General features: G+C 37.8%; 2 protein-coding genes across 4 annotated transcripts; one reads left to right on the forward strand and one right to left on the reverse strand.

Moving 5' to 3' along the window:
• Nucleotides 1-203: 203 nt before the first annotated feature.
• On the forward strand, nucleotides 204-11,059 carry LOC139115789 (uncharacterized). Of its 2 annotated transcripts, none has more exons than XM_070678148.1 (7): nucleotides 204-362; nucleotides 1,175-1,267; nucleotides 2,150-2,261; nucleotides 3,719-3,880; nucleotides 7,270-7,323; nucleotides 7,767-7,895; nucleotides 8,433-11,059. In XM_070678148.1, exons 4-7 carry the CDS (start codon nucleotides 3,789-3,791, stop codon nucleotides 8,656-8,658), a joined length of 501 nt encoding a protein of 166 aa, XP_070534249.1. In that variant the 5' UTR covers nucleotides 204-362; nucleotides 1,175-1,267; nucleotides 2,150-2,261; nucleotides 3,719-3,788; the 3' UTR covers nucleotides 8,659-11,059. The 2 variants fall into 2 exon arrangements, with proteins under 2 accessions (XP_070534249.1, XP_070534250.1); XM_070678149.1 differs by having other exon boundaries at nucleotides 205-362; nucleotides 1,175-1,279.
• Nucleotides 11,060-14,813: 3,754 nt separating this feature from the next.
• LOC139115793 (large ribosomal subunit protein uL5) lies at nucleotides 14,814-22,804 on the reverse strand. 2 transcript variants are annotated; one of them, XM_070678155.1, is made up of 5 exons: nucleotides 22,672-22,804; nucleotides 18,449-18,599; nucleotides 17,662-17,768; nucleotides 15,442-15,684; nucleotides 14,814-14,921 (listed from the first exon to the last, which is right to left on the reverse strand). In XM_070678155.1, the coding sequence occupies exons 1-5, from the start codon at nucleotides 22,675-22,677 to the stop codon at nucleotides 14,883-14,885; spliced, it is 546 nt and encodes a 181-aa protein (XP_070534256.1). In that variant the 5' UTR covers nucleotides 22,678-22,804; the 3' UTR covers nucleotides 14,814-14,882. The 2 variants fall into 2 exon arrangements, with proteins under 2 accessions (XP_070534256.1, XP_070534255.1); XM_070678154.1 differs by lacking the exon at nucleotides 22,672-22,804 and adding an exon at nucleotides 22,433-22,459.
• Nucleotides 22,805-22,907: the final 103 nt, after the last annotated feature.

A 22,907-nucleotide genomic window follows, 5' to 3' on the forward strand; every position in this document is an offset into this window, starting at 1 on the left:
CTCTTCGCCATAAATCCCGAAATAAAATGAGAAAATTACGGCATTTTACTAGCACATGGCCGCGATACAAGGTCACTTTAAACAAAGATTTGTGGTTTCTACAACTTGTTCAGCTGTTAGAAGACAATGGGCGGTGTGCGAGTCACGTGGTTATTTTAATGCGTAATGATTGGCTAATTGCCTTAACAATAGTCGCCATGGTCACGGCTGTAATGCTACTTCGTTCACGGCGTAGCATACAGAATCAATGCAGTGTGGGACGTTCGAACGTGCCTAAACGATAGTGGCTGTATTCGAGGGTTGTACACGGTTTTCCTTCTTTTATTGTCAACACCAAAATGTCGGACCCAGCAGCTGAAGAGGTAAGTACCTTTGAAATCCATTTAGTTTGAGTAAGGTGTACACGGGGGAGTTATATATCCACTTGTTTTACTAGCATAAGTCCCCATCGCTATGCGGATATGGGATATGGCGCGCCGCCATGTTGTTGGCAATGTAATTTAGCGCCGGAGAGAGTCGACAACATTAATTACCGGTTGTCAAGTTAACACCACATTCAGTGCTTGTTAGCGTGGTTCAGTCGAGGGCCTGTACAGGAAAGTGTCGAACCGTGCCAGACAGATGCTTCCGCTGTGTGTCTCCATGTGGAGGGGGCGCGATTTAATCGGTGATTTGAGCTCGAAATCTCGTGATTTTAGTGGACTTAGAAACATTCCAGTATCAACGTAAACAAACTTTGATCATGTGCAATTCTCCAACACCCCGTGCCTTTCCTCGCACTGTTGACATGTAAGTGTGCAAGAGTGATCAAACATGCGTAGTTTTGATCATATATCGTTCTAAACATATTTCTGTTACCGAATAAATCAGTTGTCCAAAGCTATGAACTCCAATGCAAATAAGTATACTTTTACAAATAAATATTTTATCGTACTGGCACATTGCATGCCGCAATACCTTGCCATTGGTATACTGATAAAAGTTGCCAAGGTACATGCAGGGCCTTATGACCAATAAAATTTCAAGCATTTCGCCGTTGCTAATGATATAATAGTACATCATTATTTGAACAGTTATATGATAACGTTCCTATGCAAATACACATGTAATAATATTACAAAGCGCTGCCTGCATCTCATTAACCGGACGATCAGATCGTTTTTTTTGTTGCTAGGAAACAACACAGCAGGAGGAGCAGACAGAGGAACAGCAAGAAGAGAAAAAGATGAGGGTGGAAACAAAGATGACGGTGGAAACAAAGATGAGGGTAAAACAAAGGGTAATTTTGTAATAGCATACTTAGATAATATCACTGTTGTGTTGTGAACGATAGCACAAAACACACAACTTGATATTTAATTTTGCTGTATTTAAAATAATCTTTTATGTGGTTCTTCTCAAAAGGCACGATTTAAGCTTTAGACTGGCCAAATTATTCTTATCTGCTCTCCGTAAATCTATTGTACATAAAATAACCCACCCGTAAAATGTTAGTGAGGATTCATGTGTTCATTCTGGAACAACATATAAAGCATTGAAAAAAAAGCATGTTTTACTGATAAGCAAAATTGAATCTAGCTTTACCTATCAAAGCAGTATTTCAGTGAAGCCATACCTTTTAAGGTAGTTCACGCCTTGAAATTTAAAAATTAAACATGCTCAAACTTTTCGCTTGTCAAATTAACACTAAATCTCTATAGAAATCAAGAATAAATATGAGGGATCACCTGCAAAATTTGGTTCTAGAGAAGCAAATTAACTTATAATTCTGACACTCCAAATTCAAAATGGCCACAAACGATACTCTGTATCAACTCTATGGGGAAAAACAAAATTTTTGATTTTTCACGAAAATAAGCTGTGTGAGCACAGTCGCTTGTGAACCAACACATGGCGACTGCTGTGTGGTAATGCATTCGAAAAGTATGCATATCACAAAGTGGCCGTTGCGTGTTGATTCACAAGCGACTGTGTCCCAATGGTAGAGGAAACAGTATTATGAAAGTGAGAGAGTTCAAATTTCTGCCCTTAGGCATGTACAATGAGAACTAACTGCTTAGAAACCTTTTTATTTATATCCAGCACATCACTCTTAAACACTCTGACATCAACAGAGATATACCAACATGCATCCTGGTATCTTTTCCAGAGCTAACATATCAAGAGAGAGAAACCAAACGACACAGGCAATATGAGAAGCAACTGGAAAAACTCAAGGAAACCCTCTCCGAAGAGAAAAGTAAAATAGTCAAACCTGAAAGGTGAGAATCCAAAAAAATATGTTTAATAAGACAAAATTTAAACAAACACAAGGTGCTTCACAATTCATAAAACTTTTTCTCCAAGAATAATTGTTTTAATCTCTTTTGAGCTTACGCTATCTTCAAAAGTATGAGAAATGAATGAATGTTAAAGGTAGGCTTTGTCAGCACTTCACTCAAAGGTTATGTGGGACCCATACAACCTATGTAAACACTGCATGCTAGGTACGTTGGTGATTGATGAAAGTCAAAGCATGTTTGTCATGATGAATATCGTAAAGTTTAAATGTTGCAGCTATGTTGACGTGATGCATCTATATCACATGAAATACATTTTAAGTAAACATGAAAGTCGAACAGGCACAGTCCCTATGACTCCTTCCCTTTCAAAAACCTTCAGAAGACAGTGCAATATATACATGTATATTGTAAATTTAGATATCAATCTGCAGACTATCGATTTCAAAGAAAGTACTTTTTGAGCTGGGCATATCAGTATTCAGGAGAGCATGTTTTCCTTTTAGTTCATTGACTGAAAATTTTCAAGTGAAAGACCCATCCTGGTAAATTTTTTTTTTCCCAAGGGCATATTTATCACAGTTGATTTTGTTCAATTTATTTATTTAGACTTTTATGCAGAAAATGTGTTTAAATTCTAAAACCTAAAAACACAAGTAGTATGTAATGCAATTATGAAGTAACACAGTAAAAAAAGAAATAATAACATTGCAATCATAAAAACGCTAGAGTAAAGGTTGACCTTTGAGTCGAGGATGGCCACCATCTTGTACAGACAACCTCATTTACCAGTGACAAATGAAGCAGAACTCATTGTAATGTTACACCCCACGCATGATAGACTTTGAAATTAACAACTAATGTTGAATGTACACAGCCATTTTTCAACAGTTCAATCGCTGAATCCCTTGACAGGCTTCTCTGTTTTCACATGGGTAATCAGCACTCCTTCAGTCAATAGTTTCATTTCTCGGAAATATTTAATACTAATAGAACTTCTGATAAGGTCATTTGGAAATTTCCATATGAATCAAACTTGTGACATTTTTGAAGACAATGGCGATCGTGCACTTTTCTAGAGTTCATTCAGTCCTGTTTGGAGGTTTACTCCCCTGACTGGGCGCCCCTCAGAATATGAAAATAGACCCATTCTTTTATACAATGTAGGATTCCGGGCACATGAATATTCAACATTAATAGAGAATTATTAGCATAAAATTTCAATACCGAACCAATGCTCATTAATATAATTTGCATAAATTAATACTGATATGCCCCGATCTTGCACTAATCGCATTCTTTGGTGCAGAGACTGTACTGAGTATAAGAAAGGGCAAGAATTCATACACATCTTGGCGTTATGATATTGGAGCATATTATATTGCACATTATAATGTAGCTGCTTCTCTCAGTTAAATTCAATGCTTTTTCCACTCCAGTATTCCTCATACGCCTTACATCTGGAATAGCCTAGCACCTTACTACAAGACGGATACAGTGCAATATCTAATGGAGTCACCGAATGAAGTCCGGCACGGTTGGATCACCAGGAAAACAGCGGTCAATTTGGTAGATCCAGAGGTCTCTCATAGGATGGATGTGTAAGTATATAGACTATATCAAAATACATCTTACTGTATCACATGACCTCAAGGTAGTATGCGCCTTGAAAGTGGAGACTTAAACTTTTGCTCAAACTTTACCCAGTGAAACTTTTGGCCATACTCTTACCATATCAAGACTGAAACTCGGGTTCATCGTGTAAATTTTTGTACTAGAGAAACAAATTGCCTAACATTTGTTGATATTTGAACTTCAATATGGCCGCCATCCCTGTGTTAACTCTATATGGGGAATAGTAAAATTTTTGATTTTCGAAAAACTAAGACATTAAAAATTTTTCTTCCTCCAAGAGCTTTAAAATGAGCCCCAGAAGTGGTAGATCAGAAAAGTAAAAATTTGAGAGTCAAAATATTTGTCCCGAGACACATTCTGCCTTGGCTGTAACTTTGTATGTTTACCAAGTAACTTTATTTAGAAAATACAGTTTCTTGATCTACTAAGTTCATGTCAGAATGCCAAGTGTTCAACTTGGCAACACAGCGTTTATTTGTTGTGACATCCAGTATTGTTATTGACAACTTGAATTCTAATCTGGACAAAAATATTCAAAAAATATTGAAATTAACATAAATTGATGAGAATACTAAATAGGGTCATGCCATAAATATGAGTAACTTTTCATGAATATGGTACTTGCAAGTTGCCCTATTTTCCTGTGAATCATGTTGCTTGTGAGTGGTTCAGCTTTTGAGTGATATACTTTTCATAATTTTGGAGGGATTTGGTTCTCTAGATACTTTGGTATGATCTGTCAGTCAGTCAAAATCTCCTGGGCTTAAAGTTATAAAATGTATATTCAAATGTTGATATCTTTATCCAATGGCATTAATGATTTAGTAAGAATACATGGACCTGATGCTCTTCAAATAGTTTCTGTCATATGCTGTGATTACCAAAACTTGACTCTATGCACACACTTGTTTCACTACAAGTTTGAAATAGACTTCGTATTTCAATATCAATAGACTGTAATATAATATTGACAACAAGAAACAGATTCATTAACACAGTTAATAAAGTAAAGGATGTTTCCATGGAGAGCAGTAATCTGGGATAGCTGCATTAATAATAAACTGGTACCATTACTGGTGATGGTCATTTCAAAGTCCTTGAAGTTAAAAACTTTAACCATTGTTTCGGAGTTCATATCAAAACCAAAATCTTTTAACAATAGCACTGCCAATGGTTATGGTTATAATGATCAGCCTTTGAACTGTGACCTTTAAGCAAGTGGTTCAAGACCATTGACTTTTACAATTATTGATTATTCATGAGGTTTTACTCTTAAATAAAATTTAGTCCCTTGTTAGCGTTCTTGATATAAATCTCTGTTATCACATTTCCGAAACACAATCGTATATAAGTAAGTGAATTTATTTGTGAAGTTGTTTTTGGTCACCACAACTGCAGAGTTTTGTCTTCATTTTTGTAAGCGAGAGATGAAATGATGTTTCACAGGTGATGCAGTCCTCTCAGACCAAGTATTTGACTTGAATCAAGGCCTGTAGGGATTAAATTGATGTCATGTCTCTGGACTTAGTGAGAATAGTCACAAAACAAAGCCTCTGAGAATTAAAGATTATTTTAGCACGCAGCCCTTTTCATGACCTCACTTTACGATTTAAATAAAGGATTCTCAATTTACTAAGGACAAGCTATTTAGGAATCATGGCAGATAAAAAGCTGATTTTTCAGTTGCATCGATTGTGCTGTATTGAGGGAATTCTTTTCCTTATTGCGCATTCTGGACAGTAGCTGAGACATTTACAAAGTAACTTGTCGGAGCTACGTTTAACATCCACTGCTTGGAGTATGTACTAGTTTTATATAGTTGCTGATAAGCTTGGTAACCAAACAAAAACTTTGGCCAACAAAGGAAGCAATTGTCGAAGTCAAACGCTGCAACATCGTTTCCAAGGAACTTGAAGAATGTCCCCGGTTAAACATTATACATCGGCATTTGTGATGATATGTAACTGATAGTGGATGGTGTTTTGCCTAGCTTTTGTTTCTGATCCACTCAGTCATAGGATGTACCAACTGTTGCTATGTGTCGGTGAACCCAGTAAATCTTTTTAAATCTCTTTGAATCAGAGAAAAATTATCTCTTCAGAAATATAGTCAAGCAATTGTTTGATTATGGCATCAAATTAAGGTAGTTTGCGCCTCAAAAATTAAGGACTTAAAGGCGCCCTTCTCAATCCCAGGTTCTCGCATTAGCGAATGTGTCAACAGCCCATTAACAGTTTGTCATTCTTTTGTTTTCCATTGAATATTTTATCAAGTAAATAATATTTACATTAGATAAATCCGATAATTGAGTGGGGGCTTTAAACTTTTGCTCAAACCACAGGCGACCCAATAAGTACTACTGAGTTTTTCAGTGTTTTCTCTATCATCTCTCTCTTCTTTCTTCATGCTCTGAATGATCGGAATAAATAAAATAAATGGTTTATATAACCTAACCTAACCTAACCTAACCTGTGACTCTTTATTTATTTTATGCTCATTACAAGGACGTATATCTCTCATACACACATGCTGTAATTAATTAGTCAACACAACTAATTATGCTAATCCGTGGACTTATCAGGGATTTTACGGGTTGGTCAACATCGCGAAAGATAGGAATGGTTACTAATACTCCTTTTTCATTAACATCACTATCTTTCCGATGTTGACCAACCTCTGATAAGTCCACGGATTAGCATAATTAGTTGTGTTGACTAATCAATTACAGCATGTGTGTATGAGAGATATACGTCCTTGTAATGGAGTGTAAAATGAATAAAGAGTCAAGAGGCTATAGGTTAGGCTATATAGTCATTTATTTTATTTACTACGATCAGTCAGAGCATGAAGAAAAGGAGAGGGGCTGACAGTGACAGAGAAACTGAGAAAACTCAATAATAAGCTTATCAATATGTATGGGCCGCCTATGCTCAAACTTTTAATACACAAGCAAACTTTCAACCATTCTCTTTCAAAATCAAGAATCTAAATATGGAGAAACAAATTACCCAATATTTACCCATATTTGAAATTCAAAATGGCTGCCATCCCTGTGTTATATCAATGAGTGAAAGTAATATTCCCAATTTCCACAAAAGCTCGTGAAAATTTTATTTACACCATCAAAATGAACCCCAACAAGTGGTAGGCCAAAAGAATATTGTAAAAGTTTGACAGGCTAAATATTCGTCTCTGAGGCGCACTCTACCAAGCGCATAAGAAAAGCTGCCAAGTGCTAGTAGGTACATATTAATCATCTTCCATAGTTTCTTGTTGAGTTAGATACTCTGTTGCAGGAAAGGTATGACTTAAACTTTCACTTCATAATATATATCATTATTTTCTTCCTTTTCAGTGAATTAGACCCGGTTCCTGACTCCCAAGTGGTTTTAAGTCCACGGGAAAAGAAGTGAGTACCAATTCTTGATCGTAGCCGTCACAAACAAGATGTATTGACTCATTTGAGAATAGTGCAGTATAACTTTTGCTGGTCTTTTAGTTGATACCAGAAATGAACGTGAAATGAGTCTTGCTATGTCATCTCTTCAAAGTGTGAGCAAAATCTGTGTAATATATGTAGGGATCAGATCTATTGTATTTAGTCATAATATTTCCTCTACCATATTTTGTCCCAACTTATAAAATATGATCCAGTCAATTTTTTTCAGATTTTTGCCAAAATTTTGATAAAAATGTAGCTAATGAAATGTGATATCCGTCGGGTCCAAAATTATCAAAAGAATTACATAAAAGTTATTGAAAAGTGGTAAAATGTTGCACAAAATTTTGGTTGGGAAAATTAAATTGGAAATGGCATCGGTCATGATTTGGCATTTCATTTTTCTGCATCAGGAAGGAAAAGAAAGAACCTGTGAAGAAGGAAGGCAGCACCAGACTACCAAAATGGCCGGTTGTCAAAATGGAAGGCTACGATGACATGGCAAACAAGGACATGGACTGGAGTGATGTTCCAAAGCTAAGGCAAGTCATGATTTACTGAACATTATGGGATGGCTCGAGTCCTGTTGTTTAGTTTATAGGAATGTTGAAGAATTTGTGTGCCATGTTGTTGTATATCAGAGTGCAACAGACCATTATAACTGTCATCTGATCATGATGAAATTTATGAAACTGGTACATATAGTTACATGAAAAAAAATCAACGTGTCCAAATATTACACCTTGTCCATTCTTCATCATGAAAACCGTGGGGGTTTTCTTAAGGGGCCTTCTCAGAGCGTTTTGAAGTGGGCCCTTTAGGATTATGTAAATTGTTTATAGCCTTGTTTGGAATTTCAGGTTTTATTTTTGTCGTTTATGCAGAAAATTTGGAAAAATATTTATGCATATCAATGAGAGAGAAAAGTGACATCATTTGTGATCAGTGCTATTGTCAAGTGTGAGACTAGAGTTCTGCCATCTCATTCGAAAACTTGCAGTGTTTAAGTATTCATGTGTGATTGTCCCCGTCTTTTGGAGAGAAAAAAATAACCCTAATCTTTATCGTGTCTTGAACAGGGAAGAGTTGAAACAGAAGTACAGCGGGAACGCCACCGAGAGAGTTAAAAAGGACTACCAGCGGACAAGGCAAGACTGGACACGTATGGAACTTGATGAACTGAAAAAAATCAACCCAGTCAACCGAGAACACATGAAAATTACTTGCAATGCTTACCTAGGGACGTCACCAGGCTCCAAAAAAGCTGTAACGTCACTCGCTAAAACTTTAAAAGACGACGAATAGACCTAGGCATCCAGATTTAGCTGTTAATATTTATGAGTCCTCTATAAGAAATTCTTGGTTTTAAGATTCTGTCTCTTGATTGGAGGGATATGTGTGATCAGCAAATAAACTCTCCGTGAAAAACTGCATTATTTTGGTTTTGTAACAGTTTTGAAATTCAGGAATTTTAAAGCCAGGTAGGGTGGACGGTGTTATTGACAAGATTTACTTGTGTGAGTTCATGATAGTCAGCTCGAGTCTTGAAAAGTGCAACATTTTACTGCAAACAACAGATTGTAATTGTATTCAAAACCTCTGTGGTTTTAAACTGAAATTTTAAACATATTTTTGGTTGTACAGTAAGTGAATCGGTCTGAAGTTGACCTTTCCGCCGTAGGGCGTGTGCAGAGATCAAACGGAACATTTTGACCATATTGCACATCAGACCATCCATACTGGAATCAAACACAACAAAACTGAAAATTTAACAATAAAATGCTCTATCCTATGTATATATCCTTCAAGAAGGTACTGGACTGTAATCCTAAAAATCTTTGCAGCCCTTTTTTCTTTCGTGAATTTATGCAAAAGATATGCAAGGGACTCTATGTATATTGAAACTGATATGAAACTGCATAACTGCAGGATGGTTAACTGATCGTCAAGGAAAAAAAAAGACAAAATGAAATATTTGCAGGATGGTTCATAATTATGGCCATTCAATTGTAAAAAGTTTGCTAAACACTGCTATAATAATAATTGGGGTGTTTCTCTGTACAAGCTAGCCGATCTGTGTTTTTTATCTTGATCAAATATATTTTGGAGAGAAACCTTATGCCCATGCACGTTTTTCAAATAAATGCGTGACTTTATGTGTAAATATCAAACCAGGAGCATGGCAACTGATTTTCACAGAAAGTGGTGCCACATATCACATGAAAAAATACAGTGAGAACTTGTAACTTTGACAACCTGCCACCCCTATTTTCCTGTGGATAGGTCCAGCCACCATATTGAAAACAATGGGCACATACCAAAGTATGATGGTGAATGAGTTAAAAGCCTAACTTGGCCCAAAGCCATTGTTATGAATGGCAATTGTGGACCTGTTCACAAGTTTTTGGGGGTGGATGGGTTAAAAGTTGTCCTTGCATTTCTATATAGCAGATTCTTGTAGGAATATAGATTGCAAGGATTCTTGTATCTATGCATTATAACAGAACAGGTTTATCAATGTGTTGTAGATTCGTGTTTTGAGAATTTCTTGAGGGAATTGTGTTTGGGGAATTTCATGATGAAATATCAGTGTTGACATTTGATTATTATACATGCAGAACAAAACTAACACAAGAAACAAGCAAGGTAGTACAGATCTCCATTAGCTCATATCTTGTGACACAGCAAATCAATTGAATGTGTTCCATAAAAATTGTTTTAATTTTTGTTTTGTGATGAACTACTATTTCACTGATCAAAATGGTTACGAGGTCTTTGATGTGCATGCCATGGGTACACTTTGCTGAGCTTCAGAGATACAAACCGATCAATTTTGATAACGACTTCCATACGTGAAAGCTAATCGGCTCCAATCATAGTTATGTAGCATGGCAGCTGTTTTGTCACAGCAGACAAACAAAACCAGGCTAAATAAACAAAACATGTGAATATATGTTAGTGGTGGACATAAGCCCTATCATCTTCCCAAAGAAAAAGCTACTCTGTTAGCCTGTATGTAAAATTCAATACAACGAATTAATCCACCATTATTTGGACTAACAGCTGCCGTGTTGTCTTCCAATCACACAACATGGGCATGGTGAATTCTGAAGCATGAAAAGGCACTCCCTCCCATCATCGATCACATCGCAATTGAGCACGTACTTTTTTGTTTTTCTGCCGTGTCAACTCTCCAAGTGTATTTGTCCTGAAATTGCGCGAAAACTTACCGTTCCAAATTTTATGCCAAAGGGATTCACATTGCATATCTATCAAGTGTACAGTTTCTTGCTGAAAATTTAGAGGCAGCGGTGACATCCAACCTTGTGTCAAACGAATAATTTATTCACATCATTACGGCTGAAAGACTCTTAAACCACCGTTTTGTAAACGGTGTTGCAGGTCTAACCTCAACATCTTGACAACCTCCTTCAAATTCAGATCTTGGATGTTCTGTTCTCAAAACTTATTATCAGATACTTCTTACTATCATAATCGTGTACATATGAACTTCCAAACGTTTTTAACCATATATTTGTGGGACACTGGATGTTTTTAATTCCACGAGTTTTTTTTTATATTCTTTGTACAAAACTGAATGAATTTCTGAAAAAGGTTAGAAAAGTTTCTGTGCAAATTGTACGGTATGCTAATTCTGATGTTCATTTACAGTGACAACAGGAATAAAGTATATATCTGCAAACTGTTTCACTCGTATATATATGTATATGAGAGTGTGAGATAGAGTGATTGTAGTATGTTAAAGACCTATCCGCCATTCCAAGTGGGTAGTCTGTGTGAGTGCGTAAGAAGTCTGTGATGTACATGGTGGCACTCAACTTGTCTCAAGGAATGTGATTTTTTCAGATTTCGTTTCAAGAGCAGCTGACCTTTAACCCTCATCCTGCCAAGTTCGTATGCCCTGATCACGTGAAGTTGGTTAAAAGCAATGGGACATGACTTGAATGATGCATTTTAATGAAGGCTTGAACATTTGAAAGCCCCTGAAACACTAATGTATAACTATTTTTCTGCTAACTTGACCCTCTACAATATCCATGCAAAATGGGTGGAAATACGAGTAATTTTTAGCTCAATACCACTTTTTGCTCACTTGGCAGATGTGAAGTGACAGGCCTGGCAGGAAACGTCTCAACACTGTCAAAAGAATTTTGTACACTTCATAATGTGTTGCTTATGAACACACACCGCTTAATAAATTGTGGTCATTGGCAAAGACATCTTACCAAAGAATACAGTGGTGCTGTATACTACCAGCAATCTCGAAATGCCCTTGTTGTTCAAGGTATGAATTATCCCAAATGCATGGACTTGGCTTGATATGGATTGGTCTCAGAATTTGTCATCCCTTTTTCTCATCATCCAGCAGTGAACACGTTGCCAAATTTGGATAACTTGATGATTCATAGTTTCAAAAATGTGATAAAGTATTCTTTAATGTGCAAAATCAAAAATTTCATTTTTGAAATGGAAATACATCTGATCACATTGATCTTTTGTAGGGAGGTTACAATGATTACAATGCAGCAATTGTGTACCTTTGTACCAGTCATAGAAAAGTGCACTATAAACAAACACTAAAAAATGCTCAAACTTTGAAGTTTGTTGAAGCTTAAATAGCCTCCAGTGTTCCGCTATACAATAGCATAGAAAATATTATAATTCAACCAGTAAAATTGACATGTAAATAACATGCATACCATTCACTAAAGTGTTACTAGAAGTTTACCCATATCAAACTCTGTAATAAAGAAATCAACCATGTATCTAGACTGGTGGTGGAGGGACCATACTATGTGATGTTACCAAGCTTCCATCCATTGGAGATGGGTGTTCGATTGCTTAAGGGTAACACTGAGGGCGCCCTACATTCCAAACTGTTGACTGCCAATACAGTTCAATTAGAGTCACCATCCCACTTCACCTTTGACACTCAGTTTGTGTTGAGGGATGGGTAATTACTATGGAGCACTCTTCCACTGTTACAGTCATCTTTGCAAATAGCATACTGGGCATTGGATCCTATATTTACTTTGTTGATAGTCATTTAGCAACTTTTCATGAGCTGTAGGAATACTTTTTGAAGGGTGAACGTGATTGATTGTATAAAAACATAGGGTCAAATAGTACAGAAATGTCAAAACTGCCGAATAAAAGGGCTCACTCATATTAAACAAAAAGTTGTGGGACGCATCTGTAGTTCCACGACATGTATATGCACATCATTGTTCATTTCAACATAATGCATTCTGCAAAGAGAACGATTTACAGTTCTTTGTTCTTGGGAAAGGCCTTCATATCACACAAAGTATTCTTGTTAACCCTTTGAGCCCGGCTCAGACATAAATGTCCGATGACGTCATAGAGTACCAGGGGGTCAGGGTGCAAAGGGTTAAGTTGCTTGAAATTACCAATGATAAATTATTTGTGCCCATGGATACTGTTTCATAAAGTCGATTTTTTTCTAGAACAGCAGCTTTTTGTTTAATCCACCTTGTGAATGAATTTAAAATAAAATTGTGGGATGTGGCAGTTTAGTTTTGTAGATATTCATTCTGAACATACGGGAAATACGAAAAACTTAGTGTTGCAAACAATGGACAGAGACCTTTATGGCCAAATGACACTATGAGAATTTACAGATTTACCTCCTCATAGAGAATGCTGTACAAGTTTATCAATTGGTATAGATGAAAAAAACATGCTCAATACTACTGCAGAATCGGACCATACCTTCTGCTATTAATAATACCGTTACCTCCTGAAGATTAACCCAGTAGACACTAACCCTGACTTTATCCCCAACCAGCGTGCGAAATTCACGCTAACCCGATGGCCCGAGACCAGCTATTTTCATGCCGGACCAGTAACTCTTGAAAGATGTCCTGCTGTTCCTAAAGACGCTGGCCAGTAACTTTCACTATATGGAAAGAAGTTTACCAAAACGTTTTGCTAAGCTAAATACCTGACAAAATCATTCAAAGATACGAGTTTGCAAAACGTGAAATTCGCAAATAAAAACTGAACAGACTGATCGGTACTGCATCTAGGCGAAAGACCTTACCTCATTTTTTTCTCGCGAGAGTAGTGGCGCTATTCAATATGTTCCCCATTTGTGAACCATGTGTTCGGTTCGTGATCTCCTTGCGGTCATAAAAGAGTCATTGTTTAGCGTATCGACCATGTCGAGGTAAACTGGATTTCAAGGACACCGCGACATTGCTCTTTTATATGATATCGGACATTAACAGGTACTAGACAACAAAGTATCAAAATTAGAATTGTCTGGTCAGATATGTGAGTTGGTGAAGTCTCCAATGACATTTACCCTCAGTTTTAGACAAGTCTAGGCTCGTACAAATTAAGTTAGAGTCGGACTTTGGAAATTTGGCTTGCCCAGACAGCGGGGCCAGGTCTGTAAGGTATTGTGAAATCCCCGATATACATCGAATACGCAACAGAAGGCATTTCATTCTTGTGTCGTCTAATATCGATATTAGACCCGATATATAGATTGTTGTATGATAGAAATATTTTGGACGCCAAACTTCGAAACAAGAAAGTAAATGTCCGATATTTAAACACTGTGCAAAATCGCGCCTTCATTGTGATTTGACCTTGATGGCCATTTGCCTCTGCCGCCTGTTAAGATTACATTTTTGTGATTCGTCTTTTAAAGTGGGTTTGGAAACTTCAGTGTTTTTTCTCTTCATCAGTTGCCCAAATTTGTTGTATCCCTTCCTTGGATTTGGTGATGGTCATCTTCCCTCAAAGAGGAGAAGCCAGAATCATTTTTGAAAGGGTCAACTGTTGTAGTGACTCGATTTGCGTGTGATCCTGTTTTTGTAATGCCAAAACTTATCCATCCCTGATCGGAATTCCTGGAAGCTTAGCTTTTTCGTGTTGGGACATATTTCAACTTCAAGCCCATGCACATTTGTGCTCGTTTTCCCAATGTTAGAAATATTTTTGTGAGAGGCTCTTTTGAGAAATACAAACGTTTGTGTTTGTGCTTAACCTTTCACTGACTTCAAATGTTTTTGGCACAGAGACCAGTTGCCCAAACCTGGTTTTGACAGTCATCATCATTTGTTTTCCTTTATTGAATTAAAAGGCACAAAACAGTTTGATGTTAGGATGTTAAAGTGGTGTCTTTTTTGTTTTTTTTAATCAATGTTCTAGGCCCTCTGAGAGCTGGTAAAAAAACTGCTTTATATTTTGATTTGACCTGAGGATCGGACCAGTGGATTTTCTTCAGGGCTATTAATTTTTTAAAGTTGCTGGCCAACTTGGCCAGTGGTGATTTTGCGTGAGTTTCACACACTGTCCCCAACCCCCTGACTGAAGGGTGGAATATGTCAAAGTCATACTGGTATATGTTCAGGAGTTAACCATTACTCTAATCACTGTCCAATTAAAAGTGAAATTTCCACACAGGGTCAGTGTTAATAAAGATGGATTTTATTATCACCGTAATTACACTTCAAATACAGGGCATTTTTCCTTGTTTACTTCTTACTTTTTCCTGGCAACAGAATACCATCGTACTGAAAGACAAGCCGACAGAAATGGATTGTTTATTAGAAGTTTGTGTGACATTTTATTCACATGTGAATTTTTTTCATAATCTAAAAGTTCAGATGTGATCACCATAACTAACGACAAGACTTGTTAATGGACTAGATGAAAAGCTGATTTGTTTTACACAAACATTTCTCTAGTTTTACAATCTGGAATATTTATCTCTGACAGGTCATTGGGGTACGGATAAGGCAGTAACAATTACCCTGCCAAGTTCATTATCTTACCATGAGGGTAAGTTAGTTAAAACCAGCAAGAGATAACATGCCACGTACATTGCACCTCGGGAAACATTTGAAAGCCCCTGAGAAGATACTGTATGTAAACATGATTTTTACTGACTACACCTAGTATGAGATGATTTGCGAAGTAGGTGAAAATATGTATATGTTTTGGTTCAATGCCATTTTTACTGACTTGGCAAAATGGCCATGTAATAGCCCTGGCCAGCATTACATCTGAACATTCCACAAAAATTGCAGTTACCTTCTGCTGGAACCACTTCATGGCCTCATCTTTTGACACCCTGTGTTTGGTACCAATTATGCCTCGCCTCTTTCTTCTGTCTCTGACATTGTAACCTGGCCTTCCCAGAACAATGTAGAAGTCCATGCCATAAATACCAATACTAGGGTCATACTTGATGCCTAGATCAATGTGTTCTTGGATTCCGAATCCAAAGTTGCCGGTATCAGAGAAGTTGGTCTTCCTCAATTCATATTCACGTACCTGTAGAAGGAGAGATAACATTTGAAAGATGCTGTGAGTAATGAAATTTTATATTATTGTACTTGTGGTAAAATTACACTTTGGTAGCATATAGTCGAATGACAACCTTTGGGGTGTAAACAGTCAGCTGATATTCTACGGAGACCATGAAAAATTCACGAATTGGTCGAAAGGTTTAAAAAAAGAAATAATAAAAGAACCTATCAAAGTTAAAGACAGCTTAAAAGGCCCAAGTAAAACACACAAGGTACTGGAATTTTCTGTAGGGGCATTAGGTCAGAATGCTACACAGCTGCCCAGGACTTTACAACTGTCAGCAACACAGTAAGCTAGTGGTTCTTTAAAGTTGCAATATGGATCAGAATTGACCTTCATATTTCAAAGATTTAACTTTATAGAAGTATCCACAACAATTTCATTTGCAGATTCGACCATAAAAGGAACACGGGGATGACTGTAATTTTAGTAAATTGATTTAATTACCGAATAAATTGCTGTTTTGGTACGTACTATTTGCGAGATTAAAGCACAGAATTTGAAACGTCATTTTTACTATTTGAATATGTACGCATGCGTTTTTTATTCATGGTAATGGTTTATGAAATTGCAACATCGTGTCAACATGCCTAGCTAGCCTTCCCACGGGCAAGCGGTCAGGTCTGACCGCGCCCTGGGTCTCTGCTGACTGATTCGGCCTTGCAAAAATGGAAGAAATTGGCCAAAAATGTCGGCAAAATAAACACTGTTGGTCAGATCGAAAGATGGAACCAGAAAATGGGTGACACGCGACTACTGCACCACGACAAGGAGGCAGACTCTGTCTACAGTTTCTCTCGAAAACACCAACGTCGCCACTGTGTGATGATCAACTTCGCTAGCCAGCGGTGTTTCCTCGGGCAACACTGACCTACCAACACCGTGCCCGCTCGGACCCCACAATTTGTAATGTGAACCGGGCCATAGTCCCCCCGCAAGGAAATAACTTAGATCTGTTAGCATTCATTGATAATCTATATCCTTCAGGTCAAATATGCATTTTTCGGAAACAAAGAAACACGGCAGTCTCCATCATTACATGTCATGGCATGGTCTCATTTACGACGCGTCGATGGACGCGCTGACATGGCCATGCAAGATCAGACTGACAAGACAGTTGCCGAACTTCTGCAGTGGTGGATGATACTGAAGTGGGCAAAGCTTTCAAATAAATATAGCGTGCAGATACCTCGCCTTTTAACATGAAAAATATAACAACATGCAACGGGGAGATGATTGCGGAAACGCTGTCAGGCACGCGGTGAACACAACCAGATCGGTGTACGTGGTCTGGACGATCGATCGAACGTACACAGTAGGTGCACACGGTGCGGCACTGACATACATGTATATGGGTGAGAAAAATCAATCACACGATCTTTTGTAGAGCTGTACTTTATCATATCGATATACTTATATTTCTGAAACATTGTGATGCTGTCAAAGTTAGGCAAACGCAAAGTTTACAATGAATTATCATCATGTATGTCAAGTTCTGTCAGCGTAACAACATCGCCCCTCCAACGTGCACTCCAGTGCGACGTCATCACTCTTGGTTGTACTTGTCACATGGACAGCAGAAAACGCCAATGTTTTTGTTTTGAAAGTTTGTTTACAAAACAGTTTTCTAGGCGGCCATGACGTATCAAAATGAATGTGTTTGTATGTCGGGATTGGTAAGAGGTTTGGCTAAGAAGAGTACTTTAACGTAGTATGGTCTATTTGCTTTAGTTTTACGAAAAAAAATCGACAATTTTGATCCATATTGCAACTTTAACTTTCCCTAAATCTACGACAGAAAATTTCAAAAGAAGGTAAAGGCATCCCTGCGACGAAATCATTTCTCTTGATAAACAAAGAATGAGACTGTCAAGAAAGAAAGTGGCATGTGAAACACCAGTGGACTTTTTTCAAGATAATATGTGTGAATTTTCAACCTACTCTGAGACCTCTTTCAAGGATCTCTTCTGCCTTTTCTCCTCGGACAGTACAGTGTACGGCAATCTTCTCATTTCTTCTGATTCCAAAGGAACGGACAGTATAGCGAGCTGCATCGGAGAAAAGAGATGTTGAACATCACATGTAACAAAGGGTTATGTCATTTTACTTCAGCTGAAATAACGACAAGATAACGTTGCATTCGAGAGGAAAATTGTTACATGTTAAACAGAGGACTATTTATTGACATAGCCTTTTCTATGGCAATCATACCAATGATTTCGGCACTGAGAACACTTGATTGATCATGGTAACTTGTTCCTTCATGAAAATTGCAGTTCAAAAATTACAATTATTCTGTAGTCCATGCATAAAGGCGATGTCAAGAAATAGTCTTGTTTTAATATCATGTAACATTTTCATCTCAAATTAAATCAGTAAGTTATCTTGTTGTGATTTCAGTAGTGAGTGCAGGTATATTTCTAAGTTTTATTGATTGCATCCTTGAACCAAAAGACATGTTAAAATTTAACATAACATCATTGCACAAGTGTGCCAAACTTGACATTGGGCACATCTGAAAAAATACACTGAAGCTGCACCTTAAAATCTATGGCAGACATAAAGCTAATCATGGAAGTATCTTGAAGCATCTTCCCACCATGGAAAATTGCATCAAACACTTTGCTGAAGTTTCAAATACAATGGATTCATACACGAAGGATGCTGTACTGCACACAGCCTTCATACCCTCTTTTGATTGTTTACGAATACAACTGTAGTACCATACCTTTGGAGAAGACTGGAGACTGACCAGTGAGCTGTTCCAATACTTTTGCAGCACGTGTCAACCTATCACCACTTTCACCTACGCAAATGTTCAAACACAGCTTGCGAATGCGCAATTCACGCATAGGGTTCTCCCTCTTTTGCTCCTGGTCCTAAAGAGTTAAATTAAGAAATTAAATGATTAATGTTCTGTGTATTTGAGATTTTCATCAATAGACAATGCAATAACCTCATCATAATATAATAACGCTACACCATATACAGTTTTTTGACCAAATGGCATTACATTGTTCACTTTTCAGAAAGTCCGAGTTACTCTCAGTCTGAATTCACTTAACTTTTATCTGCCCCTTTCCACAAACATATACTGGACAAACTTTAAGATACAGGAGTTAAGTCAATTTTCGATGGTTGTTTTGGCTTATTTGACACCTTTGTTGAGTGTCCGTGCTTTATCCTATTTAAAATCCAAATACTATGGATGTGTATTGTAAGGGCGAGTGTGCAAGTTTAGTGTCTTTGAACGATGCTGAAGTTATTTTCGTATTCATTTTCGTATTCGTTTTCGTATTCGTATTCGTATTCGTATTGGAGTCACTGACAAAATTTTTTATTTTTAGTCCAAATTTCGTACGTATTATATAAAAGTTCTGTCTTACAGAACTTAAAATGCTTTTTAATATGACAATATATCAATACTTCAATATTTGAGAATGTAAGTTGAAAAAGATCCAATCATTTAGGCCCTAGATTGAAAGATATCGTTGCTATAATTAGAGGAGAGATTTTAAAAACAAACGGCCAGTACACAGGCACTCCTTAGCTGGGTAGTCTGTTGACTAGATCGATTTTCGGTTCGATCTATCGATCCCGTAGTCGATATGCGCGCCATTGTAACCAAAATACTCACTAGGTTACAGTGGCGGGCATACTGACCACGGGATCGATAGATCGAGCCAAAAATCGATCTATTTAGCAGACTACCAAGCTATTAGCGCCTGTGGGCCAGTAGTAGTCTTTGGAGGAAAGATTTTTTAAACAAACATCATTTTCGTATTCGTATTCGTATTCGTTTTCGTATTAGCTTTATCACAACAACCAACTTAAACATTCTGTTGACATTATTAGTATCGATGATGGAAATTTAGCTGACCCGCCCAATTTGACGAGTCGTAAACTTAAAAGGTAATTTTCTTGTTTTAAACTGATATCTCTGAGAAAGTGATCGTCATAACGACAGTGAATGCAGGGCTCAACGTTATCGCTTGCTGCGAAAACGAGCTCTGCCACTCCTTGACGTGTTCTGCTACCACTCCAATGACCAAGCTACCCGAGTGGCAGAGGCTACGGATTCGCAGCAACGTTATCGCATGCCCCTAAGTCGATGACATGCTATATTTAGACTGCTGTCGCAAAGAAAATATCATCTCATATGATGTGGGAAAGCGTCATAAAAGAAAACGAGATGAATAAAATGGTATCATAGGCCTATGTCCCGATCGGTACATTTGCTTCCCTAATAAAGATTAAATTAATGTGTGAGCTGTTGTCAGAGTCCTTATTTCAGTACGGCCCATCTCTTTTTCTTTCCTTGCGTTTGCGTCAACTGTCATTGCAAGAACATGTTGATCAACTTGCGTTATGATAAGATACACCAGAATGCATGGAAATTAATTGTATCGCCAAATATCGAGAAATACCTGTAGGCTATTCTATGATAAATAGACTTCAGCTAGTCTAGTAGCTGTCGCAACTGGCTCGATCGGTTTCCGTCATTTGTTACTGTGCGATCCAGTTTTAGTGTTACGCAGTTTGCCCCGCTCTACAACTCCGTTCTGCTGCAGGTCACTCCAAAAACTTTCAGCAGTACTACTTTGGGGGACCAATTAAGCCGCTAGCCGTAGATAGCTACTTTTTTCAACAAAAACTGTGAATATAAATGCAGCAACTATCAATAGGCAAGAGAACAAAACTCAAACGTATATATGCGCATTTAATCCTAGCTGTGATGTCGCAGCGGTACTTGTGGCGTGTATCGAACTCGCTCGGGTCATTGAGGTCATCGACACAGTCCCATCCATGGTCTGTTCTCTACTACCTCCATGGTTCTACATAATTGCAGTCGCTACCCGGCAGATTTGCCATGATATTTCAACAAAGTTGCTTGCTATTTAGATCTAGCTGAAAACAAAAACCTTTATGAAACAGGATAATCCAGTCCAAGCTTGATGAAATCGATGCTTTGATCTGCTTTCCAAAAGAACGTTTTCCGGAAATGGTCTAGCCGGTCACATGCCACTAACGCAAATATTCATTACGCACGTGAACGCATGAAACATGTTGCAGTTACTGGTTGCTTGTTTTCCCTTGTCAGCTATATTTTGATGACATTTTATGCTGGGATTATGATTGGTTCATTTGAAAGTATGTGACAGCACTAAAACTGCTTCTGATAGGCCTACTTGATTGGATTGTAGTAAAATTTATCATTAAATTCATGGGATATTTTGACAGATCATTCAAGATAACATCAGCAGACACATTGGCAGCGCTGTGCAGAGGAGAGAACGCGCTCAAACCTCTGAGTAACTCCGCTCAACGGCTATGCTTATTCAATGCGTATTTTGGGGTCGTGGCCTTTCAGGACAATGCTCCGTGAACACTGAGCGAATATATGTTGTATTTGATCACGTATACGGTATGGAGAAATGTCTTGAAAAAAATTCAGTCGCAATCTCATAAAATTTGGTCGCCTATGCTACTGAAAATGGTCGCTACTTTGAGCCCTGATTGAATGTAATACATGAATTATCGGTCGGTCCGGTTTTACACATCTTTACTCTGAAAGATAAACTACCTATTGTCATTGATTTCTGTTACTTTCTCCCCTGTAGCAGCACGTACAACTTAGTCGTAACTGGCAATTTTGTAATTTTTGCCTTACCGCACTCCCTGAGTTTTGTAAAGTATTGTATTGTATTGTTATAATAATTTATTTCAGGTCTACGTAGAGCCATATCAAAATCAAGTAAAATACTTGAAATACAAATTGTAAAGGGATATGATCATTCTAAAGTGAGTCCAAAAGGATGACGCGGATATAACAATTTTCACCTTTTTTTTATTCAGATGGTTGTCCTGAACAAGTCCCCCGTTCATCATAGCTTTCAACAGTCACCCGTTTTGCAGCGCCTCACAAAAATCTGCCCTCCCCGCAAAAACAATGGTACAGTCCAAGGCAGCTCCTTTGCATCCGCTCTCACGAGTCCCATTACTTGGCACTGACCACCTGATTTCGGGGTGCATTCAGCTGCCCGGTCAAGAGACATTGGCAAGCGAAGATGCTGCCTTACCAGATCCCAACCGATTTAAAGTATTTTTTTTTTCAAATAAAATGAAGTGAACAAAATTCTTTAAAATCTACAAATGCAAATTTATGTAAATTTAACCAAATTTGGCAGATGAAATTACGAATCAAATTATCACAATATTAAAACCTCAGTAAATATCGTATATCGCACGTTTCATACCTGAAACCTGGACTAAAAATAACAATTTCTGTCAGTGACTCCAATACGAATACGAATACGAATACGAAAACGAATACGAAAATAACTTCAGCATCGTTGTCTTTGAGCGCTACATGTATGCGTTAGTATCTGTTTTGTTGGTGGTATACATGTTCGTTATACTCATTTAAACAAAAAAGAGACAAGGATATAGAATGAACAAACAGAGAGTGAAGTTCGGCATGGTTCCGTGTCACTCTCCCTCCGTGTGGTGTCACACATTTTTGTTTTGGTCATGATCTGTGGTACGTTCATGTTTTGGTCGAGCAATCGTTCGGTATTCCGATGTACCAGCAGATACACGACACGGTGCTATTGAGGGGATTACATTGCACATTACTGAAGTTTTCGACAAATGACAAAGTTTGAGAAACTGGAGGCATATTTCAATGTGGTGTGCACATTATTCATAACACCTTGCAGATCATCGTATGTTCAACTGACGGATTGAACGTACTACGGACGTTGAGGAGCAACACCCGGCGATAAGTCTTCGACTAGTTGCCAATTGTATTGTTAAATGGTGTAAATTGCCCTGGACTAACGGAGAGCGATTGATTACGTGTCAAATACACCTATCACACCTCCTTGAGGTGTAAGATTAAGGAAGATGTTGGTGGATATTTGTACGGTTGAGCTTTTTCATGACACTCACCGCCATGTTTGATGTTGAAGAGACCGAAAGGCAGTGTGGGTATAGTGCTGGTGACCTTCTTTTCCGGTCCAATGCCAATCCTTACAAAATTCGTCTGGATTTATATTTGTACCTGTGCATTTTACAATAATTGAGAATGATAATATTTTTTGGTGACAACCAGAAGGTTTATCGGCCCGAAGTAGGACATCAATCATGATTTATAAAAGCCTAACTCTGGACCGCGCAAGCTGCGG

The sequence above is a fragment of the Ptychodera flava genome, chromosome 17 (assembly GCF_041260155.1).
Source record: "Ptychodera flava strain L36383 chromosome 17, AS_Pfla_20210202, whole genome shotgun sequence".
NCBI classification, from domain to species: Eukaryota; Metazoa; Hemichordata; class Enteropneusta; family Ptychoderidae; genus Ptychodera; species Ptychodera flava.